This window comes from Colletotrichum truncatum (assembly GCF_014235925.2).
Source record: "Colletotrichum truncatum strain CMES1059 chromosome Unknown Contig_0008, whole genome shotgun sequence".
NCBI classification, from domain to species: domain Eukaryota; kingdom Fungi; phylum Ascomycota; class Sordariomycetes; order Glomerellales; family Glomerellaceae; genus Colletotrichum; species Colletotrichum truncatum.
In genome coordinates, this window is record NW_027222405.1 from 1,915,796 (window position 1) to 1,940,930 (window position 25,135).

At 47.0% G+C, this 25,135-nt stretch overlaps 8 protein-coding genes across 8 annotated transcripts; 4 read left to right on the plus strand and 4 right to left on the minus strand.

Annotated features, from left to right (window-relative positions):
* Positions 1–2,305: 2,305 nt before the first annotated feature.
* On the plus strand, positions 2,306–5,342 carry CTRU02_211998 (uncharacterized protein; the record flags this gene model as incomplete). The annotated part of the gene is made up of 3 exons (XM_036725173.1): positions 2,306–3,254; positions 3,316–3,416; positions 3,483–5,342. The coding sequence occupies 3 exons, from the start codon at positions 2,306–2,308 to the stop codon at positions 5,340–5,342; spliced, it is 2,910 nt and encodes a 969-aa protein (XP_036583338.1).
* Positions 5,343–5,379: 37 nt separating this feature from the next.
* Positions 5,380–7,151, minus strand: CTRU02_211999 (poly polymerase protein; the record flags this gene model as incomplete). Its single annotated transcript, XM_070205759.1, has 5 exons — positions 5,380–5,745; positions 5,796–6,251; positions 6,312–6,893; positions 6,945–7,006; positions 7,085–7,151. 5 exons carry the CDS (start codon positions 7,149–7,151, stop codon positions 5,380–5,382), a joined length of 1,533 nt encoding a protein of 510 aa, XP_070060572.1.
* Positions 7,152–7,630: 479 nt separating this feature from the next.
* Positions 7,631–9,416, minus strand: CTRU02_212000 (poly A polymerase head domain-containing protein; the record flags this gene model as incomplete). The annotated part of the gene is made up of 2 exons (XM_036725171.1): positions 7,631–7,893; positions 7,970–9,416. The coding sequence occupies 2 exons, from the start codon at positions 9,414–9,416 to the stop codon at positions 7,631–7,633; spliced, it is 1,710 nt and encodes a 569-aa protein (XP_036583336.1).
* Positions 9,417–13,537: 4,121 nt separating this feature from the next.
* On the plus strand, positions 13,538–14,368 carry CTRU02_212001 (cas1 appressorium specific protein; the record flags this gene model as incomplete). Its single annotated transcript, XM_036725170.1, has 2 exons — positions 13,538–13,889; positions 13,950–14,368. 2 exons carry the CDS (start codon positions 13,538–13,540, stop codon positions 14,366–14,368), a joined length of 771 nt encoding a protein of 256 aa, XP_036583335.1.
* A 2,136-nt stretch (positions 14,369–16,504) lies between these two features.
* Positions 16,505–16,831, plus strand: CTRU02_212003 (uncharacterized protein; the record flags this gene model as incomplete). Its single annotated transcript, XM_036725169.2, has 2 exons — positions 16,505–16,607; positions 16,677–16,831. 2 exons carry the CDS (start codon positions 16,505–16,507, stop codon positions 16,829–16,831), a joined length of 258 nt encoding a protein of 85 aa, XP_036583334.2.
* Positions 16,832–17,062: 231 nt separating this feature from the next.
* On the minus strand, positions 17,063–19,663 carry CTRU02_212002 (pre-mRNA-splicing factor syf1; the record flags this gene model as incomplete). Its single annotated transcript, XM_036725168.1, has 3 exons — positions 17,063–19,303; positions 19,368–19,538; positions 19,607–19,663. The coding sequence occupies 3 exons, from the start codon at positions 19,661–19,663 to the stop codon at positions 17,063–17,065; spliced, it is 2,469 nt and encodes an 822-aa protein (XP_036583333.1).
* Positions 19,664–20,383: 720 nt separating this feature from the next.
* On the plus strand, positions 20,384–21,490 carry CTRU02_212004 (V-type proton ATPase subunit D 1; the record flags this gene model as incomplete). Its single annotated transcript, XM_070205760.1, has 6 exons — positions 20,384–20,454; positions 20,573–20,918; positions 20,975–21,023; positions 21,130–21,177; positions 21,235–21,290; positions 21,344–21,490. 6 exons carry the CDS (start codon positions 20,384–20,386, stop codon positions 21,488–21,490), a joined length of 717 nt encoding a protein of 238 aa, XP_070060573.1.
* A 144-nt stretch (positions 21,491–21,634) lies between these two features.
* CTRU02_212005 (u1 small nuclear) lies at positions 21,635–22,517 on the minus strand (the record flags this gene model as incomplete). Its single annotated transcript, XM_036725166.2, has 3 exons — positions 21,635–22,038; positions 22,125–22,438; positions 22,492–22,517. 3 exons carry the CDS (start codon positions 22,515–22,517, stop codon positions 21,635–21,637), a joined length of 744 nt encoding a protein of 247 aa, XP_036583331.2.
* Between the last annotated feature and the right edge of the window lie 2,618 nt (positions 22,518–25,135).

Genomic DNA, 25,135 nt, shown 5'->3' on the forward strand with positions numbered 1-25,135 from the left:
GGAAGTAGACTTTTTAAGATAGACTTATTATTATAACTTATTTATTATATTTAATAAAGAGTAAATAAACCTACTTATACTAATAGCTAGAGAAGATAGTTAAATTTATAATATAAGATAAGGTAATAAATAAGGGAACTTTAGAGATAAACAACTATTATATAAGTTATATAAGAATAAGATAATATAATAAATACTTAGTTAATATAATAAGTATTTATTATATAAAGTAAGTACTTAATAAGATCTATTATATAATTATTAAAACTTATATATAGATTAAGACTTAAGTACTTACTTAAAGCCTTTTAAATAGTTTTTTAGTAATTAACTTATAATTTATTTTAAATAACTTTTAACTTAGCTTATAGTATATAATTTTACTACCTTATTACTTAGGATAAACCTAATTACCTTACCCTAACCCTCGACTTATTAGTATAACCTATTAGTAAAATAATATATAATCTATTATTAGTCTTATAGTCTTAACTTTTATTAATAGAAACCTTATTATTACTAGCTAGTAATAATATCTTTATTATATTTCTAAATTTTATTATTATTAGTTTATAAAAACTTATTATCTTAATATATTTATAGTTTACTATTAGATTAGTTTTTAGGATATTTTAATATATTTTTATATTTTAATCTATATATTATAGTAGAAAATATCTTAAACAGCTTTCTTTTTTTTAAATTTATTTTTTAAATTATTAAAATTAAGTAACTTATTATAATATACTATTAGTTAAATAATAATAGTTAAATTTTATCTTTTTAAAAATAATTTAAAACTACTAACTAATTAAGAAAGAAAGTTAAATTAGTTATATAGTTACTTAACTTTACTTATATAAGTTAAAATAGAAATCTATTATCTTAATTTCTTATGTTTTATTATATTTATATATATATATATATAAAATTTTAAATAATATAGCTTATAAACTAGACTATACTATAGTTAGTTATTTAGAGTTTTAAATAAAGTTAAAAAATATTTTACTAAAACTTAATACTATAATATAATTATATATTAAGAAATAAGTAATACTAATAATATACCTTACTTAAGTAGTTTCTAATATATAGTTACTACTATAGCTAGCTAGTAATAATTAGTTTTTTATTAATAGAATTTAAGGCTATAATACTAATAAATAAGTCTTATATTATATATAGGTAGGTTATATTAATAGATTAAGGGTTAAGGTAAAGTAATTAGTCTTATACTAAGTAATAAGATAGTAGTATTATAAACTATAAGCTAAGCTAAAAGTTATTTAGGGATAAATTATAAGTTAACTACTAAAGAACTATCTAAGAAGCCTTAAGTAGATACCTAAGTCTTAATCTATATATAAGTCTTAAAGTAAGTATTCTAGGTAGTTTTAGTAAGTACTTACCTTACTTATTATAAGTACTTACTTATCTTAGTATAAATACTTACTAATTCCTTATTAATACTTACTTTCTTATTATTATGTAATCTATATAATAGTTCTTTCCTTCTAAAGATAACTTATTATTTCCTATATCTCCTATATATATCTAGTAGTATAGCTACTAACTTAAGTAAGTCTATTAACCCTCTATTAGGCATAATAAATAGATTATAATAATTATATACTTTATTTATAATATATAGTATTAAGACTATTATACCTTTTATTATATTAATTAAATAAGTAAACTACTTTATTTATTATATATAAAATTATTAGAATTTAACTAATAAGTAAGTAACTTAATTAATTTATTAATAAATTAAATCTTTTATTAACTATAATAAATTAATAATACTTATTTTTTAATTATAGTTTTATTAAAAATATTTTCAATTTTTAAAAATATAATACTTACTTTTTAATACTTATAATTTAATTATTTTAATTATTATATATTATATAATAATTTTCTTTAACTTTATAATATTTATTTAGTTTAAATAATGTTTATATAACTATAATAATAATTAATATCAAGTATTATATTTTATTATTTATACTATATTTTATCTATTAACTTAAAATAATATTAAATTTTTATTAACTATTAATATTATATTGACATAGTAAATATATATATGTTATATAATAGCTTCTAAAAAACTATTACAATTAACGTGCTAGCGATCAAACGGAGCTTAGTATAGGGTGATATTAATCTTACCTCTGGCGGCTAAATCAGTATTTCAGACGTTGCTAAAGAAACGGACTGTATAATCCCACAGAAGTTACTACTCCCCATTCCTCCAACCTCTCGTTCTAGCATCTTAGCCACGTAGTCAAACATAGCCATGACTGAACGGTTGACTCTCCCAAATCTCGAGGCCTACATTTCTACACATCCCGATTCGGACAAAGATAAGGCGAAAACAGGCTCATCGCCGGTCTTTCCTCTTTTGAATAATGATGAGACGTCGAACCCACTGTCCACTGATAACGGAAGACAAAAGCATATTGGTGAAGATGATGCCGAGGAAGAGCCAGCTGTTGCCAAGCCATTTGTCCGACTGTCCAGTCCCGATTCTGCGGCGCGAACGGCAGACGCTTATGATGAGAAGGGTCTCGACCGTCTAGATCGCAAGATGCACAAGTTTAGTCTTTACGAGACCGCTACCAGATACTACATCGTTGGTGGTGATGTTACAGAGCGTCGGTACCGGATCCTCAAAATTGAAAGGACCACAGACGACTCTGAGCTGAGCATCACTGACGATAAGATTATCTACAGCCAGAAAGAAATGAACCAGCTCCTCGACACAATTGACGATGGGAATAAGGGGACTGGCGGTATTAAGCTCCGATGCACTACTTGGGGGTTGCTTGGTTTCATCAAGTTCACAGGTCCCTATTACATGCTTCTAATTACGAAGAAGAGCACGGTTGCTATGATTGGCGGACACTACATTTATCAAGTTGATGGCACAGAGTTAGTGCCGTTAACGCCGACTCGATTCAAGGCTGATGTTCGAAACACTGAAGAGTCTCGGTTTCTGGGTATACTGAACAACCTAGATTTGACGAGATCATTCTACTATAGCTACTCCTATGACATAACTCGTACACTGCAGCATAATCTGACGAGGGAGCGTGAGGCGCTAGCACATGGGCTGCCGGGTGCCATGGACGACTTTAACGGCATGTTTGTATGGAACAGTCATCTTCTTCAACCAGCGATGAATGCCCTTAAGGATCCTTTTGACTGGTGCCGCCCTATCATCCATGGCTACATTGACCAAGCAGGTAGTTATAGAACAAAAGCTTCAAACCCGTTGTGCTCAACCCCACTGACTTGACATTATAGCACTCTCAATATATGGGAGAACTGCGTATATCACGATCATCGCGCGACGATCCCGTTTCTTTGCTGGCGCAAGGTTCCTTAAGCGAGGGGCCAACGATCTTGTAAGTAATGCCGATGAAGTACTTGACAATTCATTTAATGCTGTACCTTTGTTGACTTGCGTGGAGGGCTATGTCGCCAACGATGTCGAGACAGAACAAATAGTTTCTGAGGCTCTCACAACGTCCTTTCACGCGCCAGGACCAAAGCTTTTCTCCAGCCCGCAGTACACCTCATACGTCCAACACAGAGGCAGCATTCCTCTATACTGGACGCAAGATAACACCGGCGTGACCCCGAAGCCTCCTATCGAATTGAATCTGGTAGATCCATTCTATAGTGCGGCTGCCTTGCACTTTGACAATCTCTTTGAGCGCTATGGCGCTCCCATATACGTTCTGAACTTGGTCAAAGCAAGAGAGAGAACGCCACGGGAGTCCAAGCTTCTGTTAGAATACACAAATGCAATCAACTATCTCAATCAGTTCTTGCCAGAAGGACGCAAGATACTGCACAAGGCCTGGGATATGAGCAGAGCGGCCAAGAGTCGCGACCAGGATGTCATAGGGACGCTGGAGCGCATTGCTGAAGATGTGGTTACCACCACTGGCTTCTTCCACGACGGTGATGGGATCGTGAACCTGACCAGTATTCAGAATGGGGTGGCCCGCACCAACTGCATTGATTGCTTGGATCGCACAAATGCCGCCCAATTCGTCATAGGCAAGAGGGCACTTGGGCATCAACTGCATGCGCTTGGAATACTTGAGGACACCTCTATCAACTACGATACAGACGCAGTGAACCTTTTTACACATATGTACCATGACCACGGGGACACCATTGCTGTTCAATATGGCGGCTCGCAGCTTGTCAATACGATGGAAACATATCGCAAGATTAATCAATGGACAAGTCACTCGCGCGATATGATTGAGAGCTTTAAAAGATATTACAACAATTCTTTCCTGGATGGTCAGCGCCAAGAGGCCTACAATTTGTTCCTTGGAAATTATATTTTTGCCCAGGGGCAACCGATGCTGTGGGATTTAGCAACAGACTATTACCTCCATCATGCTGATCCACGAGCGTGGGCAGAAAAGACAAAGCGAGACTATATCCATTGGTTCACACCAGAAAATTTACAAGATCGTAAGTTTCCACCGTACAGTCCACCTCCGGGGGAAGCAAAGAAAATGCCGTTGTCTTTCTTTGACGATTACTGGGTTGAATACTACCGGCCGTCAACACTATCGTCGTTTCTCAAAATGTTTCCCTACAAGATGAACTCAACCATCAAATATATACCCTTCAAATCTACCCAGGATGGTCGATACGATTTGAGTCCATTCCGAGTCCGCAATGAGACCGACATGGATGCACACGAGAAAAAGAAACCCAAGAAAGAGGTGACGATTGTCGACCCGCAAGACTACCAGCCTCCCCCAGATATGGATGCATCGTCTGTAATGTCTGACCGGACGACTGGGGCCAAAGGTATATCAATTCACCGTTGGCTACAGCCAATGCAGGACAAGGTGGTTGGCCACCATGGAATCATGAAAGAGACGCGGACAGAGCCCCAGGGTTCACCAAAAATAAAACCTACGGCCCAAGAAAAGACAAAAGCAGCGCAGTGGACCTTTACCAAAGTGGTCAATGAGTCACTCAATCCTTCGGTTAGCCAGCAGGAGGCCGAGGATTACGAGCGTTATATCAGTCACCCCCAGAATCTTCCGTTGGTTGTGTCGGCTGAAGTTCAGGCCGAGAATCAGTCAGAGTACCAACACTACGTCCAGAGCAGCTGGCAAAGTGAAGTACCTATTGCTATGGGCACTGAGGAAGACATTGCCGTTTATGCCGAGTTACTCAAGGTTGGAAGCAATCCCCTCACTGTCACTGAAGAGGACGCACAGAAGAAGCGGTATAAAGCCTATAGAAAATGGCTTCGTGGGAAATCCTTTTTCAAGCAGCAGCCGCTCGATTAACACCCCACTATAAATTTGATTAGAGCACTCTCTCATCTTAAATCTTGGAGCAGCCAAATAAGTCAACGAGCTTGGGTTCGGCAGCACTTAGGCGGGAAAATTGCTGCTGCAGAGACAAGTTGGCAGAGTCGAAGATGGAGGACAATATGGGTACCAAGCTGGAGATTGCGGCCAGAGCCTCTTGAATTTCTTTGCGATCCGGTGCTCTCGATTCTTCATCTCTCAGGTTTAACCAGCAAATGCTGATTGCTCTCAGCAGCTCGCCTGAGTGTGTTGGTTGCATCACCCTTGGCCAGCAATTGAGCATGATGACTGAAAGCGTGTGCGAAGTGGTTTGGATGCATGATGGACAAGAAACAAAGAAAGGATCGGTCAGAATGTTTGTGGACATGGTCAACAGCTCCTGAGCATGCGTGAGTACCCAGTTCAGATCATACGAGAATTCTTACTCACTCTTAGGTGTGGGACTGTGAATGCGCCTAGATGCTGGACAACTGATGCAACCTGGCGCGCCAAAAGCTCAACAATTCTAACGTATTCCGATGCATGCCAATAACCAGTAAGGAGGCCTTCTCTGAGTATTTTGATAAGGAGCCGGTTTCTTTGAGGTCTCGCCCCTGCCTCAGGAAACTGGGCGTTCGCCAACCGTATAAGGGCATTATAGGCCGGATCGAGTAGCTGAACAGCTTCATCCTCGGCGGTCAATGTCGGGAGGGACAGCAGCGAGGGAAAAACTGACTGTTCGAAGATCTCGCCCAGCCCTGTCTCCCTAAGTATATTGACCGGACATCGTGCAAGGAAGTCCTGCAGAATATTAAGGCCTCTTGCCTTGCAAGTAGTGTCCGTTTCGTCTAGCAGAGCAAGAAGTACCGGCGTATATAGTGGCCAGCACTTTTCAATGAGAAGTTCCTACGCAAACACTGTGTCAGCCGATGTGCGCTGCCAATACATGGTGATGATATGACGAACATAAGACTGCTCTACGGCCCATGCAAAAACTGTGACGGCATGGAGCTGGGTATTTTTCCAGGGTGTCATCTCAACACTGCCTATCGATACATGTTGGCTACCGTGATCGTGATCGCTTTTACCTCCGTAGTGGGATTTTCTGCCACTGGAAGTAAGACGATCTGAGGAGAATTGGGAGAAAATTGGCCGAATAAAGTCTTCAAGTAGCACAGATTTGATAAAATCATATTTCCGGTCACTGATCAGTGCGTTGTCCAGCAATTCTTTGGCTATGAAGGCCACATTCTCTGTCGACCAGATAGCCCCACTATCCGTATACGCAATCGCGGACAGTAGGGTGGCGTCGTCAATAACCGCTGAGAAATCGAGCGCGAGGATCCTTAAGACACCTAGTATCCCTTCTACCAGCGCAATGTGATTTGGTGAGCTGTCAGGGAGAGGTATGTCGCCAGGCGTGCAGCCTAGAAATTCTGCAACATGACTGGTAATTCGGGTGACGGCTTCATCATCATTAGATACTCTCTCTATGGAGTCAGCTTGTGTTAAACAGAGGCTGAGTCCCGCAGTGACGTGCTGCGGCGGCTGATATTCATTGTCAGCCACAGGCGTCTCGCCATAGACCATGAAACTCACCAAAGACTGGCACTTGGGCAGGTCGTTGGCAAGGTCAAAGAGGGTGTATCTCTGTGGGAGGACTGCCACATCTCGTTAGTCGTCATACACACTTTCGGATAAAGCGAGTAGTATTCCCTGTAAAATGGGGTTATGCGTACCTTGTTCCGCAGTGAAATGACAAACAGCACCTGCTTGCTGCAATTTGGTAACGACTTGGCGAAGCATGATTGAGAAATTCTTTGGGCTCCAACTTCAGAATGGCACCCCGTGTGGCTTCTTACTCCAAAATTTTGTTTCTGTTGGGCAGAACAATCAAAAAGTGTTGTTGGCAAGCTTAAAGGACAGCGACGAGTGGGTTAACAATCTGACAACACGGCTAGAATGCTTTTAAAAGCGGCAACGTAAATTTGCAGCTCATAGAGCATCTAGCAAAACATTAATCACGAACAGAGATCGCTAGTGGCGTCGGCACAGGGAACCGGCACCCACTGCAAAAGATCATCCGGACGAGTATACAGTATACATACAGTGTTTCTTTTTCTTTTTCTTTAGACATTTATTTGCCAGTTCGCAAAATAGTCTTGAACGCTCAATCCAAGGCCGTTTTTATCAATATGCGACGTCATTTTCCATACCTAAAGCTTCCAAATTTATTTTCAAGACTTGTTCGCCTCATGCCCATGATTTGGTTTCAGATCCTCATCCTACAACCCTTGAATCCCCAGCTCATTAGATCGCCGTCGCACTTCAGCGATGGCCCCGGCCGGGTCAGTATCGTCGCGATGGCGAAGTTGCCAGGCCACGCACACGTCAAGAGCCTGCCCCATCCACTTTCCAGGGCGAACACCCAGTGCCTGTGTAAGTAAGCGGCCATCCACTATGCGCTTCAAAGACGGTGCATCCATGACATCCAGGTCAGCCAGGTGGTCTAGAAGCAATTGCCATCCTGATGTGAACTGAGTAGTGTCTAGATTGGATATTAGTTAGACTCCCGAGACAGGGCCAGCATTGACAAAGGCTATGAGTTTTGTAACAACACTTACCACCATCTGAACAAGATTCTAGCTTTTCCATAGCTTCAACAAGAAGAGCGTTTAAAACCTGGACGCGCCAGTGACTTCCTTGGCTATCCCACTTGCGGATTGCCATACCGACAGTGTCTCGCTCAGTAGCCCTAGGTTCTCTGGCACAGGTGCTCTCCTTTAGAGCTGTAATCTCGCAACGATGACGTTGTGCTCCTGTGATTGCATCGCAAAGTTTGTTTGGGGCCTTGATACCCTCTCGGGCCACCAGCGTCGTCAATGGAATGGTTCCTTTACTCTTCGGGATGGATATCTCAGTCTCCACATGTGCGTAAGGGGTGAGTGCGGCCAGTACCCAGGCAAAGTAGGCAGCCTCATCCGTTGTGATAAGAGTGTTGTAGATGGACCCTGGTGCCGTGTCGCGGGCCAAATGATCGAGAAGGTCATACACAAGTTTCCACTTGGAGACATCTGGCAGAGGCCGCTCATCGCTGTTTGGATCTGTGAAAATGGCACCGTACAAACCAATATTATGTATAAGCTCCAGAGAGCTGCTTGGGTGGCTACCCTTGAGCATCTTTTCAACCTCAACTCCAACTCTCTCGCGGCTGATCTTCAGTTTCAGCGCATTCATAACAGAAGACTCCGCCATCACTGCTGTAGCCGCAGGGTCTATAGCAAACCCGAGGCGGCTAGCAAAGCGAACAAGCCTCAAAACTCTAAGAGGGTCGTCTGTGAATGTTTGGAGTGGCGGCATCGGTGTCCGAATCAAGCGAGATTCCATGTCCACAAGCCCCCCCGTGAAATCTTCTATCAGGCCAGTGTGTAAATTGTAGAACAGGGCATTGATAGTGGCATCTCGCCGCAACGCATCTTCCTGTGCAGTTCCAAATTCCATGGTGGGATTGCGGCTGTCTTCGGTGTAAGTCTCTTTCCGGAGATTAACAAAATCGACGTCGAGACTAAATATGCGGGATGTAGCTGTTTCGAGATGCTTAGACTTGTCAGGGTTCGCAGCAATCCTGTGAAGGCTACCCAGATCATCGGGACCGATATTGTGCTTCGTGATGTTCTCCTCACTGGCGCAGAAATCTCGCATCTCCAGGCTGAAGGCATAGCCGGTCATGGCATTGATCGCCGTATCGATATCGTGACTCTCGATACCAAGGAGCTTGTCACGGACCCAGCCGCCGGCCCAGCGAAGAACGAGTGGCTCCGGCGACCGTCCTGCCGCATCGATGGAGGCAGCAACATCTAAGAGAAGCTGCTTGAGCCTTTCTTCACTGGTGTTGAGTTTGAATGCGGGCACAACTGAGAGAGATTTGGTAGCCATATTGCGCGACGTAGGCTGGGTCTGAAACAGAGCCGGACTAGAAAGGCCTACGAAGGTGTCAAAGTTCCTCTTCATGGAATGCGGTGCAAAACAGTGTTTCCAGTTGGGGCCAGTTCGAGCACAGGCACGTATCATGACATGATACAGTCGATAAAGCGCTAGCAGGGGCTGTGGCGTTGGCGTTTGAGTATGAGTATAGCGAAGGGACGAGAGTATAACGAAGGGACGAGCGAGTAGCGAGTAGCGAGCGCTACGCTGCAGGCCAACTATGACTCAGTGCTAGCTGCAACGGTGAGGGTACACGCGTACGCAGTTGCAGGCACAGGCTGCGGCAAACCAAAGATGAAATACGGATGGTGCTGGCCTAACCAATTGAACGATGGCAACAGAAGCTGAGACAATCTGGTGCAATGTCTCTGGCTTGGTTGATTCAGCGGTCAAGCAATCTTCCTTTTAAAACACGCCTACAGGTTGGCGGCAATGGTTATTAACGGTTGTGCTGAGCTCAGCTCGAGATGGGGACTTGGGGTGGGGACCTGACGCCTAGTCAGTAAATGAACTCGAGATCATGGACATAAGGCTGGAACAACTAGGGCCACAACGTTTCCGATCGAAATGGACAGGCGAGAGAAATGTGTGCATCAAAGGCGCTGTGTATTGTTTAACTCACGGGTTTCATATGAGTTGCGAAAACCTTTAAAAAAAAAATTTGCATTCCACACGAGCGGAAGGTCACAGTAGTCGTGAGGAAAGTACGATATTCTTCCTTGATTTGATTTCACATTGAGAGTAAAGGTAAGTGTTGATGGCGATTGGGCGCGTGGCTCTTCCGATCCACTCTGGCTACCGTGCGTAAACTTGTACGTAGTAGGTGGGTAGTGAAGAATCAGCCGGGTTTTTAGTGTCAACACAGCATCTCACTCAGGTGCTTTTCAAGTGCATTCCCCATCCTACACCACCTACTCAGCATTAAATCCCCCTTTTACCCTTCCTCCCCCAAAAGGTTCACAGTGTCCCATCTTATACATGTGATGTAGTTAATCCGAGCGGTGCATTGATAGGACATTTCGTACCTCGTATTGTACTTGTATCGTATTGGTGTGTCGTGTGCCACGGCCAGAGCCGCAGATCGTGCTACTCGCCTTACTTCGTGCAAGTGCATAGAGCAGACGTGCGGCAACTCGTATAAACATGGCCGCCATTTTGGCGCACTTAAGCCATATCCAGATTGCCAGCCAATGCCGCGCCATCGTTGCACGTACCCACCCCCCCCCCCCCAATGGCCAAAAACACCATCACTCAAAGCTCAAGCATAACTGTGTGTACTTTACAGTCACTCGCTGTCGTGTTGTGTCTATCAGTTTTCTGGGAGGCGAACGTCGGCCATAAAAGTCATATATTGGTTCAGCATGCCAAGACGATGAAGCAGGGAACACGGCGAATAGGTGTGGAACGGAACCACCCGCACTCCGAAGAGGGGTGACCATCCCATCCCGATGAGGACCAAGTCCTGCGGCGTTTGACCTCAGTTAGATGGATTGAAGACCCCAGCCCCCACGTTGTGCTCAACTATGACTTAACCTCATGAACGTTTACCTTTCCTGATTCAAGCATGCAATTTAGCTTAAATTGAGCACCCACATGCTACCCCGGGTTGTTTGTTATACATTCCATCTCAATGCCCAAGATTCAACCCCTAATTGATGTGTGATTCAACCCCAGCCTACCTCATCCTGTTGCAAGCTCAAGGTAGTCCCCGTTATTACTTTGTTTCCTCTCCTCTTCCTGTATTTGGCCTTCTTTACACCGTACTGGAGAAACAAGTGGGCTTATGCTAGAAGCACCCCATGCGATTGGCTCTCCAAGTACCGTTAAGTAGGTTTCACTGACGACCGATGCCTAGCCATGTCGCCGTTCCAAACAGGGACCGTCTCATCGACCTATAGCTCCACGGCATGCCTGGGTAACTGGCCATTGCTTCTGTCCGTGCTACTTGCGTTTCTTCTATTCCCTACCCGCCTGCATTTCTTGCCTTCGTTCACTCTCTCGCATGGGCTAGCCGCTTGTGGCACGCAGTCCAAACCAGTGTTGTCAACCATGTCTAAAGTACGCCGGTTCTCGTACCTGTCTCGGCTTATGGTGAATCTGATTCCATACAGTTCACAGCACGTACAGTCCAGCCAGTCATATCGAGTGAGTCATTGCCTCGTCTCAACCTCGCAGACTACATGTGGCACCTTGTCCGCGGTTCCCCCTTTCTCTGTATCATCTATTTGGGGGCTCTGGAATGTGACACTTGAGGCGCCGTTGCCGATTCCAGCGGCTGTGCTATTATTTCCGCTCCTGCTCTTGCCGCATGTCATCCTCGTCCTGGTATGTGCGGATGTGTCGCCATCCTAAGGTTGAGAGCCCTTCTGGGGATGAGCATGTGGCTCGGTTCGTTTCGATCCGCATCTTTTCGAGACCACCTTAATTGGCTTGGGTTATTCGACTATGCTTTGATGAAAATTTGACCGCACCGCGGCTCTCCCCAAGAAAGCTTACCTTGTCCCTATGTTCAATGATTTACCACGAAGATGGTGCCTGTCTTGGCCTCCTGTTCGCATCGACACTCGCCGGTACAGTAACAGCAACGAACTCTCCAAATTACCAATATGTCATTTACCTCATAGAACAGGCTTGTCAGTGCATCAAGCAGCTTGCAACTTGTTCGGGGTATCTGATGGCTGACCGTTGGTGTGTGCAGATTGTACAAACGGCTACTGGTATGCCACTCTCATCACAGACACTGGTGGTTTGCTTCTATTACCCAACTTTTGAATATGTTCCGCGCCTACTGGCCGCCTCAATGGTGTTCCATTGCACCCCATAAAACCTACCCGTTTTGCACCATACCGCCCGATGCAGGGCTGCCTAAGTTACTGCGGCAGATCGTCAGTGGCCGTGGGTCAGCCGTTGGCACCAGGTCGTGCGCGGATTGACTGGACCCCCAACCCCTGGCTGGTATCTCAGGGTGGCTGCCCTGGTTGCACAGGTTCGGTTCGAAAACTCCCGTAATAAGGTCGAAACAGCATCGCCCAGTGCCCCCTTCGAAACATCCGCAAAGTACCTTGCTCGAGGCTCCACCTAACTGCCTCATTCCGGGTCACATTGTAGTCACCTTTTCAGGGTGGAGGCCCTGCCAGGATCGTCGTAGATGGTATTGGTCATTGTGCGCGTACACCAGGCACTTCGCGACTGACCTATATCCTTTCTCGGCAGGGGGTGGCGGTTGGTGGTAGGTATGGACGCCGTGTTGTAACGAGGTGTCTACCGGCGTCCACTTAATGAGGTCCCAGCTTTCCATCTCACGGCTGCTCTTTGCATATACCCCAAACTTCTATTACACTTTGTGATAGGAAGGAATTAAGCCAGAAGAATCCTTTCCTGAGCAGACCAGTATGTGTTCTGCGCTTTCCAGCTAAGCAGCGTACAGTCCAATCTTTACTCGCATTTGTATCGCCTGCTACAGATGCTTTACTGCCGAGGATCTGATATCAGAATTTGGGAGTTGCCGGGTCTGCGAGCATGCAAGTCATTCGCTCCTGGGCCTCACTCATCCCCCTTCCCTGCTTTCCCTGCTTTCTCTGCCTTCCCTCGGCATCATGGTGGGCTAGCTGTGCCAGCCTAAGGCGATCCTGATACCCAGTCGTGAGCTCGGGCTCTCCAGCTGACATTCGGGCACATCCACTCCGGAACCTTGATACCATCCTTGCCGTTTACCGCCCCATGTTTCTCATGCCCCTGGCCCGAGGGTCGCATGAGGCTCTGCTCTGGCAATCTCGCCACAACTTGACCTTTGAGGCTCACTTTGATCAGTTAGCGGACATCCGCGCGCGCCCAAGCCTAAGCTCCTTCAAACTGTTTTCTCGCATTGAAGCTCACTTGTAAAAACATGTTTGGCTTGGCGGTTTAGGATGTCGGATGAATTTTCAGCTAACCTCCTCTGGTATCATGAGACTCGGGGAGGCTGGCAGGAGAGTAGGCAATGAGTGGAAAAGGTATGTCGTCCCGACATCAGATAGAGGAGACCTTTTATTCTGCCAAAGTGGCCTTCTATAAAGATTGGTCCGGCCTCCTGCCTCATTCTAAGTTTTCTCTTTTTCTTCATCAAGCAATCAGCAGTCTTTTTCCAAGTCTCTCACTCTCCTTCCAATCTTTTTTGTATTGTATAATCCTTCCCTGCCGGTCAGGACTTACCTTCTCTCACATACAACATGTCTTACATCAAGAGTGTCTTCGCTATTGGCCTCCTGGCCACCGCCGACCTTGTCGCCGGCCACGCCGCCATCGTCGGTGCTACTGGCGACCAGGGAGGCCAGGGCATGGCGCTCGGCATCGACTCTGCCACCCCTCGTGACGGCACCCGCCGCGACCCCTTCCAGCAGGACAGCACTCGTTTCAAGGGTGAAGCCGCCGACACATTCGGCGAAACCGTCGGCGCCGGTACCAACAGCCTCGAAACTGGTACCAAGGCCATCATGGCCGAGACCGGACAGATGCTTCCTCAGATCAGCCCCGGTGGCTCCGTCGATATGACCCTTCACCAGGTCAACGGTGACGGTGGTGGTATGTGTTTCCCGAATTCATTGGAAGCGTTTGGAATCATGAACTGAACTGAATTCAAAGGCCCTTATGACTGCATGATCAACGCCGATGGTACTGGCGCCTCGTGGACCAACATCAACGTCGTTACTACCCCCCCGGGACAGAACTCCCGCAACCGTGACGGTGCCATGACCGACTTCCCTCTCAAGGCTGCGATCCCCGCTGACCAGACCTGCACTGGTACCGTTGCCGGCCAGTCCAATGTCTGCCTGGTTCGCTGCCAAAACGCTGCCCGTGCTGGCCCCTTCGGTGGTGTCGTTCCTGTCCAGATGGCTGGCACCACCACCCCCGCTGCTGCTCGCCGCAACCTCATGCTCTCTATGAAGAGAAGCGAGGACCTTCTTGCCAAGATGGTTAAGCGCGCCCAGTCCGCTGCTGCCGCCCCTGAGGACGATCCTGCCTACCTGGCTGAGCTCCGCGCCGACGGCGAGGAGATTTAAATGGCTGCTGCCGCCTCCGGTTTAGGCTGCTACGAGCATCGGATGAGGAGGATTCGCGGAGGCTGGAAAGATTGGCGATGTAAAGAGGCTGCTGACTTGATGCTGATGCTGACGCCTAATATTTTGTAACTGGAGAGGACTTGACTGTGTCCAGTCGTCGATAGTGCACAATTACATTCTCTGACTGCTTTGCTAACTTTTGGATTATTTGACTCTTTCCATGGTTGTCGTGAATCAGTATCAGATTGTGAATGAAACATGTAATTCGACAGGCCACCCTTTGTTCACCACAAGTGCTATATAGGACCAAGTGGCTGCCAGTACGGGGTTTTGGCTGTGCCGACGCGTAAGCGACATCAACCGTTTGGAAAACCTGTTGTCGGCAGCCAAAGCGACTGGGTGAAGTAACGTATCAGGCACGACAATTAGAGGGTGGACAAAGAAAAGAAGGAGGTGTCTGTAGAACGGGCGCAAAAATTGTCGGTGGTAGCCCGAGGAAGCCGCGAGAATGCGATAGTGGGTGCGAAGCGCATCAAAGAAGCACAGCCACTGGCATGAGATCACTCACTACATTGGTATAAGAACCTGGGGACCATGAGCACGTCATACAGCAACAAGGCACGGTGTGGTCAGGGATGGAAGTTGAGATGGCCTGGGTGGCGAGGCCGACAGTGCAGTGGTCACGATGACTAGGTTCTGAAGGTGACTAGAGGTGGGATTGGAAGATGATGGGGGGCTGTGGAATAGGCAATCAACTGCAACACTGCCGCCATCAACAGAACCCAAAAGAGACATCACAGCAGTCATTTGCAAAGTTGAGCCACTCTATCCAAACTGTAAAATGCTTCGCCACCTCCATCCTACGTAAACTTGCTTAAATGAGCCAGGGTTTTTGTTGTGCAGTGCAGCATCGTCAAAAATGCCGATTTTGTATGGATGTCAACCAAATGTATTAAATGTTAAACAGACGCAATGGGTGGAATGCGGAAAAACCAGGGAGTGAGCGTACATAGTCGAGGTTGTTAGATTCTGGGCAAATGACATGTGACGTCAATGTCGTTCGCAGATCATCAATCATTTCATACAATAGACCAAGGCGACTTGCAGTACTTATCAGGCTCCTCGCTAGGTAGGTAAATCAAGCCTCAACGCACCCCAAGTAGGCATAGTATGTAGCTGATTCCCCTCATGTGAAGTAGTTGCTCTTCCTCACACACCCACCCCGCATGTGCGTGTGTTAAGACCAAGTCAAAGACCAATGAGACATGCGTGTGGCTTTCTACTACTGCTGATTTGGGAATAGCCACCTCCAGACAAGCTAAAGTGCCAAGAGCAACTAATCGATGGTGAGAGGGCACCTTGTATGGTACTGAGGTCAAGTAGATACCTCGTGTGCTACCCTACTTACCTCCATTGTGCTTCTTTCCATTTGTTCACTAAAGACACCGTCGAGGAGACATCAGGTAGCTCCTTGTCTCATAGGCTGACTGGCTCAAGGAACCCAATCCAGTCCATGTCAATCAGAGTCATCTGTGCCTTGTTCAACCGCAAGAGTGCATTGGCAGATGACTTTCCCAATCAGGCATTTGGCATGCCATCCCTTCCGGTACCGTCTCTACCTTTCTTACGAAGGGACTGACACAACCGTTCCTTCTCTCCTCAATTGGTCTCGCCCCCAATAGCACTCGATTCGCCAAAGACTAATTATCTGTCTTCGTTGACGCAAGGTGTGACTAGGTTTGACAAGATGCCTCAACGTATCTACCTGGCTGAACCCTCATAAACACTGGCACCCCCCAGGTGGCATACGCACCGTTGTTCCCCTCCTTTTTCTCCCACAATTCTCTGGCTGTCTTATCAAGCCTATACACAAATTCACAGTAATCATATTTGCCTAGTACAGTCTCCATTCAACTTTGTCGTCTACAAACAGCTACCAGCATTGAAAACAGCCGATTTTGGAGTTTTGTAGTGCAACACAGCATTGCTCGCCCTATCAACTTACTTTTCGGACACGCCTCTGCCACTAGTTTTGACCATGGCCAGTAAGCGCCTCATCACATGTCTCTCTTAACCTTTGCCATCCCATATGCTTATTGGTGTAAACCCCCAGACGACCAGGACAGAACTGATACCATGCAAATCGAGACAGAACCTTCGCCAGTCGCTCTCAATGGCGAGGCTGCCCCGGCCCTGTCCTCATCACCTGCAGACCGACGAGCCAGTACCGATGAATGGGGTATATCCTCACCTATCTCTTCGTCATCATCGCTTCAACCCGTATCCACCGCTAACTGAATCCTGACAGACGCATCTAAAGTGCCGCCCAGCCGCTTCCAGAAGCGCAAGGGCTCCATCTATGCCACCCCTGGCTCTCGTGATGGGCATGTCGATAGGAATTATGCAACCGGGTTCCATGAAAAACATACCGAGAAGGGGTATGGCAAAACGCCCAGCAAGTAAAAGGCTGAGCGTTTCCCGCGCCTTGCGAGAGTAATTGATACCTACTACGAGAGTGTTTGCAACCTGTTACCTGCTGAAGTTGGGGAGAAGAATCAATGAGGAATGTATTAAATTGGCAACATGGGATCGGAAATGCTCTTGTTGTCCTCCTGTATCATACTACTAGAAACCTAGCCAATTGCTGCAAACCTAGTCCCCCGAACCTCAAAAGAGGACACAAATTGTTACACGTTATTCGTCAAGGTCGTCGATGTCGATGGCATCTGGGTTTGCTGTCACAGCTGGCACGTCTGTTGGACCACTAGTTTTTTGAGCATCGCTAGCCGCCACAAATCCAGTCGGTGCTCTCGCTTGTCGTTCAAGAGCAGCCATAGCATCTGCAACATCTGGATCCGCGGACTCCTCCGGTCGTTGCTGGCTACGCGCAAGCGCTTGCGATGCAATGAAGTTGACGTCAGTGTTATATTGTGCCTGTACGCTTCGCTTGATACGGAGCATCTCCTTGAACGTGTCCTCGTTACCATGCTGCACTTCGAACGTCTCCCACTTGGTCCAGAAATCTGGGCTGGTGCGCGGGTCACAAAACTGTGACGCGTGACCGTAGATAGCTCGCGCCCGATCGATCTCGCCAAGCCGCTTCTCCATGTCGGCAAACTTTAGGCACATATCCCGCGCCTCGTTGTCGGGTAAAGTGGAGATGGCTTTTTCGTAAATGGGTCTCGTAGATGGCAGCCCAAAGTTAGACGCAGACTTAGTGATATAGAAGTTGAACATGTCTGCCCGGTCTTCGTCGGCCACTGCCCTCGTTGCGCGTTCATAGATGCGCATGGCGTGTCTTGCAAGTCCTCGCTCCTCCTCAAGATTGCCGTACATAAGATATATTACCTTAGCAAACTTGGGTGGACAGTCCTCGATTGCTTGCTCAAACAGGTCGCGCAGCCGCTCAATTCCAATTTTGCGGTCCACTGCTTTGGTCAAATAGAGATTCCATAGCTCGAAAGCCACAGGATAGCTGAAGAGATCAAGACCGCGTTCATAAATCTTGAAAGATTCCTCGTAGTATTGGTGTTCTTCCAAAAGGTTGGCGTAGTTGACCACCGTTTGCGGCGTTGCAATTCGTAACTCGAAAATGCGCTCGTAAACTTTTCGCGTTTCTTCCAAAGAACTAACGCTTTCAACGAGATCCACATAGAAACTCCAGAGTTTCCAGCTTTTGTGCACTCGTTGCTGCGGTGACAATGTCTCGTCAAAATAATCGACTGTTGATCTTTTCGGTGCCTGAACAGCCTTCGCCATTATCTTGACGGCATCGTCAAAGTTCTCGTTCCGCAGTTCCATTTCAGCCCACTCAATCCACATATCAGCTAGTTCTGCGACGGATTTGAATGGCACTTTAACGGCCTTTTCCATGATGATGCGCGCGTTTCTGATGTCACCTCCCCGCTCGTAAAACTTTGCATAGTTGGCCCAGAGCTGATGGAACGGCCCAACAGCCTTCTTTGGCTGTATTGTTGCGATAGCAGCAGTGTAAGTCTGCACAACCTCAAGCTTGTTGTCGCCCCAAAGCGCAACCCTTTTTTCCCACTCGGAAACATTATTCGGGTTTTGTCGCAAAACGACATCATTTAGAAGGAACGGTCTCCGATCCATCAGCTGCTCAAAACGCATCATGCGAATATCGAGCTCAAAATCGGCCTCTTCGTCAATGACACCCTTGTCTGCACGATCTGAAGCAACTTCCATGAGTGCCCCAATGATAGACTCTTCGAATTCGGTATACGAGTCGAAAACAAGAGTAAAGTCTCTTACAGTCATCACAGTGGTGATAGCCTCTTCGAATACGTCTCTAGCACGTTCGAAACTTCCTCGTCGTATCCAATAAGTGGCCAGCCCACACCAGAGCTTGCCACGTTGATCAGCAAATCGAACAATACCACTTCTAATGATTCTGTCGACATCGATGCCAGTTTCATACCCAGTCTCGATTTTGGCAGCATGCTCCACAATAATGTCGACCATCTCGCTCCACAGCTCGTAGTGACCTTTACCATGCTTGCTTACGAAGCGTGGGTTGTCTAGGACATCAATGTACTTCTTCACAGCCTCAGTGAACATGCCGACCTGCGTAAGAAGCTCTATGAAGTCTTCGGCGTCTTCGGGGTGAATCTGCATGTAGCGACGCCACACCTTGACAGCACTGATCCCTGCCGCCGAGTTTGCAAAGGGTTTGTAAAGGGCCCAGATTCGGTTGTGTTGAGTCAGCGGCAAGGCACGAAGAGCTCGATCGAATGTTCGTCGCGTGGTAGTCACGAGTGGCTGCTGTAGCAGAAACTTGAGATATAGCACCCAAATGCGCGGCATCTTGTTGAGAAGGATCAAGGCGCGCTCGAAAAGTGCGTTCACTTTTTGGTACTCGGCGGCGAATATCGCAGCGTTCAGCTTCGAGACGTGTTTGACACGGAAAATGAGGTACTGCAAGGTGTGCTTAGCATAGGAGATAACAATAAAAGCTACCACAGGTGTCACCTCAACGTACCATCTTCCAGAGTTTATATGATCGCGGAAGCTGAAGGCAGGCTCTTTCGAGCACGAAGGCGCGCTCGTGCAGAGTTCCATGTTGAGACTTGAAGTGTATGTAAGCTAGCCAAGGCTTCGTACTCCCAGGATTACGTAGAATATCCTGCTCATAGACCGAGTCTTCGTCGTTCTGCAGAAAGGTTAGCGTATTTGGCCCACAGCAGCCGGAATGAGACGCCAATCTGAATATTTGCTTACTACCAGGTATATGTCAGGACGTCTTTTGGAGCCGTTTGGAGGCACGGGGGCAGGCATGTTGATTTAGACCACTTGCCCAAGGGCCATGAAAGACCGGGAGAGTGGCGAGTACGAACTAGGCTTCTGGTTCATGCGAAAGTCGCGATACGCAAGAGTTGGCAGGAATCAGGAACTGGCAGCATAGTTCGAAGAACACCATGGCGCGAACAGGATGTATTTGCCTGTGCTCCACTTCTCTATTCTAAGCACGGATATAGAAATAACACGCCCCGATTGAGCAGTACAAATGCAGGAGATTCAGACCTGCCGATAAGCTGGCCCCACTTTCTAGCTTTATCAGTCGTATCAGCCGCGATATGTGCTGCCGCCATTGAGCTAGTCGTGGCACTGTGGTCCTGGCAGTATCCGTATGCCCCCTCCGATTGAAGCACTGACGCAACGAGCATATTACATTTGCCCGCCCTTAACAACACCTCTAGCCTAACTCGCGTCCGCTTGAAGAGCGGTTCTGCATTTATTTTTCTTTACTTTCTGGTGTTGTGAGGTTTGTTTTAGTCACACCGTCAATTTGCGATATTATATTCTTACCGATACTCTCCAACTCAACCAATTCCGACGCCTGCCTTGATAAATTATTACGATCATGTCGGGCGCTCCTGTAGGCCAATGATTCCCCTACCCAGCAACCACGTCGGTTCGACTCACCGAGCTGATGACTTTTATGCTGTTTTATAGGATCGAGAAGCCGTGTTTCCTACACGTCAGTCCCTGGGAATCATGAAGGCTAAGCTCAAGGGTGCCGAGACGGGCCACAGTCTGCTAAAGAGAAAGAGTGAGGCTTTGACCAAGTATGACCCCTTCAAAGCTTTGGCACTGGGAAATTGAAATGTTAAATGCGTTTGTCTGACATGGTGTCGCAGGCGATTCCGAGGTTCGCGGCTCTGCTCCCCGAGCGAGAGATACATAAGTTGACACTACTGAAACAGAAATCACAAGACGTATTGACGAAGCCAAGCGGAAGATGGGACGCGTGATGCAGATTGCCTCTTTCTCTTTGGCTGAGGTTACATATGCCGTTGGCGGTGATATCGGCTACCAGATACAAGAATCGGCTAGATCAGCCCGATTCCGCGTGCGCACCAAGCAAGAGAATGTATCCGGTGTTTTGCTCCCAGCATTTGAGAGTTACGTGACCGAAGGAAACAACGATTTCGGTCTTACAGGCCTAGGAAAAGGTGGCCAGCAAGTTCAACGTTGCCGCGAGACGTACGCTCGAGCGGTGGAGGCGTTGGTCGAGCTCGCCAGTCTTCAGGTACGTTGTGGCCAACTACCCGTGTTCATATCGTGTACCTAAACTAACATATCAAGACTGCCTTCGTAATTCTTGACGAAGTAATCAAGGTTGTCAACCGGCGTGGTAAGTTCTCTCCTTCTGCCAGACCCCAGACTTTGTGCTGACATGACCCAGTGAATGCGATGTAAGCAATCATTGAGTTTTCTGTGTAATTTACCACTGCTGACAGTCACTAGCGAACATGTCATTATTCCCAGAACAGAAAATACCATTAAGTGTATGTCAGGCCCAAAATACATATTTAATGGGTTAAAGGGAACTGACGGCGATATAGATATCAATTCGGAGCTGGATGAATTGGACAGAGAAGAGTTTTATAGACTTAAAAAGGTGCCTTTGATTGGTTCCCGTATGCGCGTCAACAGTTACTGACATCAAGTTAGGTTGCGAACAAGAAACAAAGAGACACCGCGGCTGCAGACGCGGAGATCAAGGCCAAAAAGGCTGCCAAGGCAGAACAAGCAAACAACGAATCTGCAGGACCGACCGATATGCTTGCTGCTGAAGATGACAACGATGTTATCTTTTAAGCACTGAGCGCAATACATAATGAGGAGTAAGACGCGTATATGTAGCCTAGAACATTAGCTTGTGCAACCGTACCTGAGAGCAATTTCCATTTCCGAATCGTAAAGACCGCTCTCCCTTAACCACAACAGTTGAATAGTGCTGGCCTACTGCCGCTGATACGTAACTTTAATGGTATTCGCCTCCCCAAGAACCATGCCAGCCGTATTTTCCTTTGCTGTAATTGCTCCTTGCTCGCCTTCATATTCGACAAAAGCTATGCCGCGGCGACCAGGGACTAAACGAACTTCTCGGAAACCTTCAAACCGCCCAAATATGCTGGTGACAGCCTCGATATCGTAATCTTCTGGAAGATTCTGCACAAACAGAATTTTGTTTGGGGGAAGGTACTCGTCTGGGATTACGGCGGTAGTAGACGGATTTGTAGACTTGAGGCCAGTGCCGCGAGCTGCTTTGGCTGGACGACTGGCCATATCTGGCGCTGCGCCGCCAGGACCAGGTCGTTTCAGTCGCTTTTGCTCCTCGGCAACCTCGTAGGCCTTTTTCTTGTCTAAAATGAGAGAAACATAGTATTAGCGGTCGCTCTATAACAAGTGAACATAGGGTGGAGAAAACATGTCAGCAAGGCCACCGTACCCTTCTCAGCTAAGCGGCGACGTTTGTGTAGTTCAAACTCATCTTCACTGCCCGTGGTTTTGACTGTCGCATCGCTCCTGGTACGTGCCAACGCAAGCTGCATCGGTTTATCGAACAGTTCGAACCCTTGGACTTCCTCGATGGCTTTGTGAGCGGATTCTGGGTTGTCAAATACAACGAAGGCCTGGCCTTTGGCTTTCAAGTTTGTCTTGGCGACAATGTCCAGCACAGTGCCGTACTCGGAGAATATTTGAAGCAACGCATCCTTCAGCTGGTCGATTTTGGCACGTTCCTCAAGGTTCCGTACATATACTCTGTAGCAAAAGTCAGCCTATGGCCCGACGTGTCGTAGTGCAATGACACGTACGTGGCAATTGGGAGACCTGAAGCCATTTCAACCGCGAGCAATTGTGGTTCTCGAGTTTGCAAATGAGATGAAGAAAGAGGCCATGAATAGGTGAAGTTTCTCCAACGTGGTGTTGCTGTAGAAGGCTGGAGAGCCCCCCGGGTGGGGCGATCTCACATAATTGGTGCTTGTCAGGTACGTACACTATCTTCCGAGCTCGCACCGGTTAGAAAGCACAGGGCTCTGGAATGACAACCTATCCAATTGCGACGCTGCCTGGGCCACAATCCATCATGTACGCTTCTTATTACTCAGGTTCAACTACACTAGGATCAGGACTCTGACCTAGATGTCGATTGCCCACCATAGCCGAGCTTAGCCCAAGTACTAGATTATCTGACTTTTTTCAGAGCTACATACACCAAACTGGACCAAGGACGCTCGTTCAAATGCCGTTGTCAGACTGCACCTTACCATCCCGCTACCAGGTCAAATGCTTCTTACGCCCAATACTACTCGGGCTATAGACATCTTTGTTCGATGTCTTCGGTGACCATTCCAGTCTGATCCAGCCAAACGCAGCATCCCCGGCCATACTAGCCTGCCTCGTAAGGTTTCCTCTAATCTAGCTCGACTAAATCCATGCTCGCCTAGCTGGACTACTTCGAGCAGATTCACTTGAAGATGATGTGATGTACCGATTATGCCCGTGGAGCAAAGGGAAGCTCACCAAGTAACCCGTTAAGTCGTTGATTCGGGAAACTGACGCAGAGATGAAACGAAAACCCATGGATCCGGACAGCGTCGCTATACCGTCTGTCCCGACTTCAAGTAGCCTCCGCAATTAACCATGGAATATGAAACTCTTGGTTATAGACGTGTCCAAGGTCGACTGTGGGAAGTATGCAGCCAGCATTGGTGGGTTCACAACAAGAAGGCTGACCTGACCACCGTGCAAAGATATTTGGCGATGGGAAGGAATGGATGGACCAAGCCGCTAATCTGCCCAAAGTATCCGCCTGAGAGCTCACCTGCGAATACTGAACTTCTGTTAGGTGATGTTGTGGATGATTTCTCGAGAGATGAGCAGGTTCAATAAGTTTGAGGTCCGTGAAGTGAAGCCGCTTTGCAGTCTGCAGAGAGAGCCACCGACGAAGATCTCTTAGACGCATATATAGGGGACGATGAAGTGGCACAGTAAGAGGCTGGTGCTTGTGAACATAGCTCGAGGGTTCTGGAACGCAACAGATGCCCACTCGGAAGTGATGCTTCTTCCAAAGTACAATGCCGCTGCCTTTATCGATCGCTGCATTTCCCTCGACCATCTCGTTATGTTGGAGAAAGCTCGGTTGGATGACTTCACAGACACAATTATGCCTTAAGCCACGAGACGCTTCTATTGCTCTTTGTGTTTCTGGGTAAGAAACATAAGCCGCCGTCTTCTGAATAACGTCCTCCTTGGCGCAGAGGTGGGGGTAGCGTGTCCAAAGGCGTACCTTCATCAAGGTCGTCGCCACTGCCTACCAAATTGCGTTCTAGCTTTACTTACAGACATGGCCCTCGGCTTCGAGAAGGTGAGGCAGAAGTCATGGAGGCAGCGCGTTGAGTGCATATGCTTAATGACTGGCAAAGGCTGGCAAAAGCTGGCCGAGGGATATATGTCGCTTGATTCGAATGCAGTAAGTGAGTATTAACCTTGTTCCTGCCTCAACTCAGACGAAACAGCGAAGGCAACATGCCTTCGGATGCCACAGGGTTCCGCGAAAACACCCATTCAGCTCGAACAATGAACGTCAGTAAAGCCTCGAAAATCGCATGCCAACTATCTGTTGCAGCAAAAATGCGTTCGGGGAGTGGCTGGTCGAAAGTCGGCGACTGCGAGACTTGCCTACCTGCCACCACAGTTCCGGGAGTCTGTATCGGCTTCGACAACCTCCCTCGCAACACATCCGATCACACCTCCCGAATCATGCACGATGGCCATGCAACTCTCTCTTGGACACTACTCGATGCAGTTTTGGAATAGCACCCTGCAGCTACCTCACATAAACCGTCACAAGCTACTTTCGCGGACTTTCCAGCTTATCAACGCATTGTAGCAATACTCTATGAAGGGGTAGATTGCCATGCCATAGACTGGTTTTCAGACTCAGCAGGCTGACTTTGGCATTTGTTTGTTCTGTCGTTGGTGCACTTTTCTCTTTGGAAATACGGCCCAATTCCTTACTGCGGCTTCTGACTAACCCGATATTGACTACCGGAAATTCGTAAAGCAAGATACTAGCATCGCACGATATTGCAATAAATTGACAATGTGTCATGCCTAGCACTGCCAGTCTCAGATCATCTCAACGAGCAAAGTATCACGGAAACTCGTGGAAAGACAAAGAATAGACAGGCCCGCAAGAACGTCAGTTGGAAAAATAGGATCCGGCAGGACCATCGGCAGCTTCGTTTCAGTCCGCGAAAAAGTTTGCCGTGTCTTCACATCACAGGGGGCGAAGAGCTTGCCTCAAATTAGCAAAGTCATAACGGCCATCAAAGCTGCCAAAGCTAACGTCAAAACTAATTCCAGTTTCACTCATTACCATGATAGCTAAGGATGCCTTGCGTGTTTCGTCGTACCCCTAGAATGCTAGCTCAGTGAGTGGTGAGGCTATGTGGT